This window comes from Ictalurus furcatus, chromosome 29, assembly GCF_023375685.1.
Source record: "Ictalurus furcatus strain D&B chromosome 29, Billie_1.0, whole genome shotgun sequence".
NCBI lineage: Eukaryota > Metazoa > Chordata > Actinopteri > Siluriformes > Ictaluridae > Ictalurus > Ictalurus furcatus.
In genome coordinates, this window is record NC_071283.1 from 8,786,278 (window position 1) to 8,795,906 (window position 9,629).

The 9,629-nt window shown below is 37.2% G+C and overlaps 1 protein-coding gene across 1 annotated transcript; it reads right to left on the reverse strand.

Moving 5' to 3' along the window:
- Nucleotides 1-871: 871 nt before the first annotated feature.
- LOC128604026 (protein translocase subunit SecA-like) lies at nucleotides 872-8,265 on the reverse strand. Its single transcript, XM_053618796.1, has 5 exons — nucleotides 8,237-8,265; nucleotides 7,994-8,016; nucleotides 7,825-7,892; nucleotides 4,090-7,030; nucleotides 872-1,000 (listed from the first exon to the last, which is right to left on the reverse strand). The coding sequence occupies exons 4-5, from the start codon at nucleotides 6,955-6,957 to the stop codon at nucleotides 872-874; spliced, it is 2,997 nt and encodes a 998-aa protein (XP_053474771.1). The 5' UTR covers nucleotides 6,958-7,030; nucleotides 7,825-7,892; nucleotides 7,994-8,016; nucleotides 8,237-8,265.
- Between the last annotated feature and the right edge of the window lie 1,364 nt (nucleotides 8,266-9,629).

The window sequence follows — 9,629 nt, forward strand, 5'->3', positions numbered from 1 at the left end:
GATTGGACAAAATTTGGAAGAATAGCAAAAAATGACAGTTAAATGTAAGAATTTTAGAATGTCATTGTAACTTTTGCCTAGTAGGTGGCACTGGCAAACAGTTTGTTACATAGCCTCAGGTCATGGTCCTGAAGATAGTTACCACGTTTTGTGTCGGTGTGCAAAGTTGTTGCTCAGATATAGACTCACTTCTTGTTTGGCAGCAAAAAAAAACAACAAAAAACCAAAAACAGTTTTTGGCAAAATTCATGATGGCGGAAATTAGGGTATATGGAACTCACCCCTAATAATGATATTTTTTATATATATATATATATATATTATATTAGTGTGTGTGTGTGTGTGTGTGTGTGTGTGTGTGTGTGTGTGTGTGTTTATAATTATAATAATTACAAAATGGCCAGAAGAGAAATAAATGGTTTGGACACTTTTTTTTTTTTTTTTTTTTTAGAGTAGAAAATATTTTGTTTGATCGAACACCATTTGTGTTCCTAGGCCTCAAATTGAACAATTGAATGGATCAATATAGTTTGTGAAATTATTTACAAATAAAAAGTATATTAAAAAAGTGTCACATTTCAATAGAAATACACCTGTTCATGGAAGGCCCCTTAGTTTGTTAAAGAACAAACAGCATCACAAAGGCCAAGGAGCTATCAAAACAAGTCCAGAACAAAGTTCTGGAAAATTATCAATCAGGGTCCAGTCACTCCACAAAGCTGGGTTCTATGGAAGAGTGGTGAAAAGAGATGTGAGTCATAAGAAATTGCTAAAAGGCATCTTTTAGACTCAGCAAACAAAGAACCTGGAAAAAAGCTTTGGTCTGATGAGACCAAAACTGCCCTACACGATGTTCACCCAATACTGCCCATCATCCTGAGATCACCATCTCCACAGTGATGCATGGAGGTGGTAGCAGGTTGTCGAGATGCTTTTCATCAACAGGGACAATCTGGTCAAGGTTGAGGGCAAGATGGATGGAGCTAAATACAGAAAAATCCTAGAAAAAAAACAACACTTGAGACCGGGGCAGAGGTTCACCTTCCAACCTACTGCCAAGGTTAAACTGGAGTGTTTCGAAATCATGAACTTGAATGTGTTAGAATGACCAACACAAAGCTCAGATCTGATTGAGAATCTGTGGCAAGACATCAGTCACCATTCATGATCTAATGGAGCTTGAGCAGTTTTGTTAAAAGAAATGGGCAAAAATATCCCATTCAATTTTTTATGGGAACGAAATATATTATGTACCTTTGCATTACATATTGTGTAGATCAATTATTACTGACTAGTGGGTTGTCTCTGTGACAATGGGGTAGGTGATGGCACGGACAGCTTTTCTGAAACAATTTATTAGAAATAGACAAAGAGTCAAATTGGTTGAGTTTCAGAAACAATGAGGAATAACACACAATGTATAAACGAAAGATAAAACACAGTTCATTACACTTCAGGACTTCTTCATTGAACTTCACTGTATATAAAGGTCAGTGCTGCAATCAAACCAGAGAAACCTGTACCCAGTGATCATGATAAAAAATGGCTAGAATTCATTGCAGGAAAAATCTCCAAAGTTCTACTGACATCCACTTATTTGAGACTCTTACAGTTGAGACAAAACAGAGGCATAGAAGTGATGAAAGAGCTGACAATAAACTAAATGTTGCCAAAAAGGTACAAATGCAAGAGAGACACAGCGAGAGACACAAGGGTTAGACTATAGTGCATGTACTCAGGAATGTTATTCATACTAGCAAAAAAAGTAATCTGCAAGTCAAAGAAGACTTGCAATAACAGTATTAAACAATAACAATAAGATGGTAATATCCTATATAGATTATATCACTGGTCACCTCAGAAAGTAATGGTAAATGTAGTAGTCAGACAGATGATATAGAAAAACACATTTCAAGTAATTACATACTTGTTACTTACAAAGTGCGTCACTCTACTTAATAAACAATTGAGATATAAAAACTAAAATAAAGATAACACAAAAACGGTACATAAATAAAAAGCTATCACATACAGTACAGCAGTAATAGCATCAAATGTTATTACAGTACTAAGAACTGGTAAAAAAAACGAGAGATTAAGAATGGGTTTTAACATGTTTTGTAGAAGTGCTCACTGAAACCCAAGAGTTACATGCCCAAGAATACAAGGTGGTGTGTTCTAGATTAATATGAGGCAGGCCAGAGCTCATTGATTAAGGTAAGTAAAACAAACGCAAAAAAATACAATAGTCTATACATGATAACACAAATTCATGAATAGTTTTCTCCATGGCAAGAAAGGACAAATTTTAATATCCATCTTCAGTAACTACTTTATCCTGATGAGGGTTATGATGAATCTTATGCTGGCCAGCAACACTTGGTGCAAAGTAGGAGAATTCACAATGGACAGGACACCAGTACATCACAGGGCTCCATGCACACACAATTACGGGAAATTGAACATAGCAAATACGACTGTCTGCATGTTATTGCACAGTGAGAGGAAACTGAAGAACATGCATAGACTGTGCACAGACCATCACCTTAACTCTGAACTGAACCCATGACCCTGGAGCTGTGAGTTTGCAGTAGTAATGGCTGAAAATAGTTACATTGTGTAATCTATTGCCATGAAATGGAATGAGTTTAAAACAAATAAACCACAAACAAACGAACAAATAATAAAAAAATGGAGTGAATATAGAATGGAGACAAAAATGGACCCTTCGCGCACTTCACAGGTAAGAGCAATAGCACAGTGCCATTTTCACAGTTGTGTTACACATGTATAGTGAGGAGTTAATACCAAAACTTCACACACCAGTATTCAGACCTCAGATGTAACTGTAGACTATTAGGAAGTTGCATGACAGTTGGAGTTTGCTTAAACAGAGGCTGCGTCCGAAATCATGTACTGTGACAGTACCTACTGCACAGCCATTGAAACAGTATGTGTGTGTAGTATAAATACAATCCCGGACAGTATGTGTGTGTAGTATAAATACAATCCCGGACATACTACGACCACCATGTTGGCATTGTCGTGTGACCTTCGACGTCATCATAAACACAAAAATCTTAAAGGGACCACCAGATCAAAGCAACCGCACTAACAGCAAAATGCACATCAGGAAAGTTAACTGAATTAGTAATGAAATGTGGGCGGGGTTAACAGGCTGAGGTAAATTTGTTGCCGTTATCTTGGCCGGCTAAAGCATGATGGAGATCACAAAAAAGGTTTTAAACGCTGTGACAGTTGTTTTCTTGTTTAAACCTTCAACAAGTTAACAATTTATTTGGGTATTGTTAAACAAGTCCTGTTTAACCAAGCTTTAATACTTAAGAGCCTATGTGTTGTCTTCAGAGATTTTTTTTTTCTGTGCTCGTCCGCACCGGTATCTGTTGCATTAATGGGATTTTTGACTCAAGTAGTGTCCATCGGTTGAATACTGCAAAATCAGTATGCCATGTGGGTATTTCTCTCCTACTGTTTCTCGCCTACTGAGAATTCGGACATACTACCCCTCTGGCGTACTGATTTTCTCCTACTGTGTAGTAGGGTAGTACGCGATTTTGGACGCAACCACTGGTGTATCTCAGTTATGTGCAATTTTGGCCTTGTAATTAAACAAAATTTTCTTGTGCAATATTGGCTTGAGCATGGAGTACTATTAAGTCTGGCGCCAATGTCTGACAGTTTGATGTCATCACAATGTGATTACAAAAATGATTATAAAATATATATTTAATTAATGTGGTTAATAAACTGTTATATTCAGGAGGTTATACTTAGTGAGAGCAAATCTAATTCAGCACTTCAGTCCACATCAATCCTTCACTACTGGATGCCAAACAGATATCTGCTGAATTGTTTTCTTTGCTGTTCTGTTTCTTAAACAGTTTAGCTGAGGCTTTAACCGAATATTTTACTCAAACGTTTAAAAACAGAAAACACTGTTTCTAGTGAAAAGAGGGTGTCCAGTCCCAGTGATTTGAGATTCATTATCTCTGTGTACACCTCGCTAAATCCTCTTAATACAACAGGGTTCAGCATTAGGAATAACACAGGGTATTTTGTTATTTTCACATCATAACCTCGACTTTCAGCCATCTGTAACACTGTTATTGCTTGTTGGATATTTAATTTGAGTAAATGCTGTGCCAGGTACTTGGCTTTAAATTGCTTGGTAAGCAAGGTGTCAGAGGTCATGTTGAGATCTTGCACAAAAATCAAAGTTGATATCAACTTTGTAATGTAGGAGTCTACTGCTTCCTCAGCCTTCTTCAGGTCTGTCAAAGCCTGAGCAATATGTCCACTATTTGCTTTAGACAGAATGGACAGTGCACGATTGTACAAAGCAATGGCAGGCCAACAAGGATTGCTTTCAACGGCTCTTGTGTACATCTCAATGCTATCTGCAAGGGATCCTTTAAGACGATGTGTGTTGCCAGTCCTTACATAATGGTAGATCATAGAGGAAGGCGACTGGTTGCAATCCAGTTTTTTCTTTGCACTTTGCAAGTCTTTCTGTAACTGCTTTGTTAATGTTTCTGTCGATTCATTCTCATTGAACTTCATCAGAAGCCACATACCCCAACACTCATGAAGTGAAGACACAATATCTCCATGGTTGCCACCCTGAGTCTGATTGTAAATCTCATCCAGCATGTCAAGATAGTGAGAAAAAAGCTCTTCCTTTTTGGTGATTTTTGGTATATCATCTTTAAGAAAATGTGTCAGTCTCATTTGTACCATTAAATCTCTAGACCTTTTTTCCGTATCCAGAGTAGTTAAACCACTTGGCTTTTCAATGTTTAGCAAGACTTTGAGTTCTTTCACCATTACCTCACAGTTCTTTTCGTTGGGGTCTTCCTGACAAATTTTGAGAGTCTCTTCAAACTTATTCTCGATGAATCCTGACACAGCTACAGTGGCTGTTAGACGCCTCAGAAGGGTAAGTAACCTGGAGAGAGGTGAGTTTAGTGCCATTATCAGTTTGACTGACTCAGAGAAATGAGTGGAGCACATGATGAGCTGGGCAGAACCCGGGTTTCCTTCTCGCGCAGTTCGACCAAAGGCTTGCTGCTCCACACGGATATTAAGGGGCAAGAAAGTCTGCACTACAAACAGACCCCCTGAAACATTTACTTCAGTACAGACTTTGAGGTCTGTCCCACGACCAGCCAAATTGGTTGCAACAATGACACAACCTTTGGTGACCTCTTCACCTGTAACCTTCGAATTGTCCATATTGTTATTTGTGTACAGTTTCAATTTGTCTGTTGAAATGGTTTTTGAAAGTGCTTTGTGGACAATTTGTGCTTGTTTAATAGTTTCACAGATGACCAAGACTGCTCTAGAACCTCGGTAGACTGTGGGGTTCACTTTCTTATTAACAACCTTACAAATTGTTTGTACCCACCCATTTTCATCATTAATTGCAATGCCATCCTTCTCATAAAGTTTCCTGCGTCTGAATGGTGGGATTTTGCAAGTTTTAATGCCAGGGTACAGTTTCTGCAGCAAATCAAGCTCGCTTTGGTTCCCCAAAGTCCCTGTGAGCCCATAAATCCGATCATAACTCCTGAATAACTTTAAATTGGACATAAAATTTGTTATAATGCACATATTCGACAGCCTGGTTTGGTGCTTCATTTCAAGGAATTGCTGAAGTCCATCTCCCCATTTCATGTCATTTTGCACGACTCCTGTGGAGCTGTAATCTACAGGAACTACACAATTATTGTGTAGAATGTATTCATGCCCTAAAGTCATTGTTTTGGCAAGAAATGCATTTTCAATCCAGATTTTTAGCCTCCCATTGATGTGCTCTATAAAGCCTGGAATGTGGAATTCATTCTGCTCTATCTCTGATGTATCTGTGGGGATCTCTAAATATTTATGTGATGGCAGTATGTTTGAATCCTCAGCCATTAGTAAGGAACGCATGAGATCTAGTGTTTTCTCTACATCAAGATCTTCAACCTGGTTGACAACAAACCAAATCTTAGCTAAGATTACATTTAGAGTCTCCATGGCAGGCATCTCACTATTTAAGTAGACAACTTCTAGACCTTTGTCCAACATGAGCGAGTCCACCTCATCTACTATGACACACTGAAACTTTCTTTCAAGTCTCACATTTTCTCTTTTGAACCGGTGTCTTAACCAATCTCCTGCAAAGTCCTTAGTTGTGCCATAGACCACTTGACAATTATAACACTTCCTCAGCTCTTGAACTCCTGTTTTATTTGTATTGTAATCTACCGTGATTCCCAGATTTTCATAAAATACTTGCCACTCCTTAGCATCTCGCTCTGCAAGCACAGGGGAACTGGAGATAATGTCCACATTTTCTCCAATCATGGCACGATATGCAGCAAACATAGCCACTATGCATGACTTTCCTTCTCCTGTGCCAACCTGGATTAACTGGCTAGATCCAGAAAGAACAATGATGCACAAGCTCACCATCTGAGTCAACCTTGGTTTCCATCTTTTGGTAGCTTCTACTGCTGTACATAGCTTCACTAATTTATCCTTTATATCTTTCAGGAGTGTTGAAATAGAATGTGATGGTGATGACACAGACAACACAATGTCCTTAACTCCACATAAAATATTACAATCAATGTCTCCTTCTGCTTTCAGTTCATTAATAATATTTTCAAGGCTTTTCTCTTTTGTTTCTTTAACAAAGTCATTAATTCTAAGTTCAACGTCATCCACAAACTGCTTTGTTTCAATGTTAGATAATAAATCTGACTTGTTGATCTTGTGAATTTCCACTTTGTAAAGTATTTTTGAGATCCATGTGTAGAAATCAGTCTTTACTTTCCTGACACTGTATTGTTTCACAAGGGCAATGAACAAATCCACAACATCGTCCTGACTCCACTGTCCATATCTGACCAAACCAAGCAATCTTGATAACAGTAGATTTGTTGATGCCATAACCTGAGTTGTGGATTATAGAGAAAAGTGCGCTTCAAAATGCAGTGCTGTTCAGAAGTCCATTTTGCTCTTCCTGTTAAAAACAGAACATTAATTCGGGTGATACTGGGATCGTTGATGTAGTGTATAAAGCTTGTTGAAGAATAATTTCTAAACAAACCAAGCATACTGCTCTGCAATTATTATAACCTTACATCAAGTGTTAGGCACATGTAAAGAAATTTTGAAATAAAGACAAAAATAATACTTAAATGAAGTTATTGTAAGGTAGATTTACACTAATGCAGGAGACAAAAATATATAATCATCAGTCAAGATCCTGTCAATTAATTTATACTGTCAATTTTTATCATAGGATTAGGAGTAATCTTGTGCCAAATTGCCAACAAAACCACCCATGATACATAGCAAGTAAATTCACAGGTTCCTATTTACTTTTGTTCTTTTCATAGTTAAAGGCCTACCTTTCAGACCTTTTCATGATCCTTTAAAGAGTGTCATGGTATTCCCCATCATATTTACTTTTGCTTTTGATTAGTCACATTCAACATATTACAATAGTCTGTTGTTTGATATAATCAGGTATAAAGACATTTGTGTCAAGTTCCTGGAATAAACAATCTTATAAATAATCTTATATTTTGTTGGTTACTATTAATTTTGCTTAATTATGTGTTCTCTTGACATATGTACTAGAATATTTATAATGTATGCTACTCTATAATTTAACTATATTTATGAATTTAGATAGAATATTGATATAAAGCTAGTAGATCACAGGTTCCCTCTATGAGAAACCTATTTATTATGTTCTCTTTGTAGGCGTAGGCCAAACCATTAGTAGAACATAAACCTCACCATACTCACCTCACAGGTGAAGATAAAACATCTGCAGGTAAGACATCATCTGAAGTCATTTGGGAACTGTCAATATCCTGGAATAAATTATCATGGATGTGTTTTTTTTGTTGTTATGTTTTTGTTCTTTTTTTATTATTATTAATTTTTGATTAATAATGTGTCCTGGAATACGTACCAGAATGTTTATAACATCTGTCTCTGAAAAATATATTTATTGAATCAATGTTCTTGGTGGATATGAATTAATTTACACTATTGATTTTTAACATAGGACTACGATTCATCCTGTGACAAATTACCAGCAAAACTGACTATGATACAGAACAATTAAATCGAAGGTGCTCTCTACATGAAACCGATTTACTCATGTTCTTTTTGTTCATGATCTTTAGTATAACATAAACCTTGTCATACTTACCTCACAGGTAATGAAGAAGTGTCCTCAGGTAAGACAGCATCCGAAGTAATGTGGAAACAGACTGAATTGAGGAACAAACCTTTTTATAAAGAGTGCTATGGAATTCCCCCACTTTTGCTTTTCCTTTCTGTTAATCATGTGCTCTCTAGGAATCAGTAATGGCGCTTTTATAACATTACTCAGGATAGCAAAAACATCGGGGTTAATATAAGATAAATTCCTTTGATCAGTTATGGATACTGTTATTTATTGGTGAATTTTTTCATTTGCAGTCTCTTTCCTAACATTGTTTTCTTTTTTTACATGCCATGACTGACGTGAAAATTATTTTCGATAAGACTGCATGATTGTTTGCTGTCAGTAAAAACTGTACTGAATACCAACAAACATCATGTTTAAACAAAATATGAATCATATTACTTGATGATACTTGAATCTCATTAGCTATGTGAATCTAATTAGTTGTAATGTTTACTGAGATAAACTTATTTTTGGTGTCTAAAGGGAAATCCCTGTAGTTTCAGCCAACCCACTTTCACTTCCTTTCCTTCAGCAAAAACTTCTCAACTTATTGAGGCAAGAATGTAGGAAGCAGCATGTTGTCACGAATTCCTCGTAATGAAGGTTAGGACAGATGCAAATGCAGATAACAGTTTAATGAGGGAGAGAGAGAGAGAGAGAGAGAGAGAGAGAGAGAGAGAGAGAGAGAGAGAGAGAGAGAGAGAGAGAGAGAGAGAGGCAGATAAATACAAAACACTAGACAATAGTGAGGTCAAGAAACAGGCAAAGGGTCAGGCGATTGGCAAACAGGCATAAACTGGGCAAGGCTAGAAACGAGAACAAGATCAAGAACAAAACGAGGGACAGGGTTTAATCGCTTGGTACAGTGATAACGCTAATACTTTGCAAAGACATTGTTAGAAACCAGTCTTTTTATACTGTGGAGACTGCATGATTAAAATGAATGAGTGTTCTGGGAATTGCAGTCCATGGTGGCCATGTTTATAGGCTGCAATGCAGGATGGGAAATGTAGTCACTGGTTTGCTGCGATATGACACATGTAGGGAGCAGTTTACTTTTATTCATCTCATCTCCTAGCACCCAGCAAGCTACTTTATACCGTATGTCAATATAAAGTGACCTATATAGTGACATTATACATGTAGCTGTAATTGTAATTGTCCAATTATCTTGCAGTATTTGTCTATTATCTGCCTCATTTTACCCCATGTCATATCACAGCCAAACCTAACAGTTTCCCAGGAGGCACCGCAAACTACAAACATGGCCGCTGAGGACTACCCTTCCCACACACGCACGCACTCACCTTCTCCGGAGTTCTAACTACACACCCCTGCACCCAATCACACACACACGCACTAACAGCATAAA

What these genes read in the sequence shown, in the direction of transcription:
- LOC128604026 (XM_053618796.1), bottom strand. Translation starts at nt 6,957, where the DNA reads ATGGCATCAACAAATCTACTGTTATCAAGATTGCTTGGTTTGGTCAGA. An exon ending in CTGAAAGTCGAGGTTATGAT is followed by an intron (nt 1,001 to 4,089) that starts GTGAAAATAACA and finishes TTTTTTTTCTAG; the next exon opens with GATTTTTCTGTATTTAGCTC.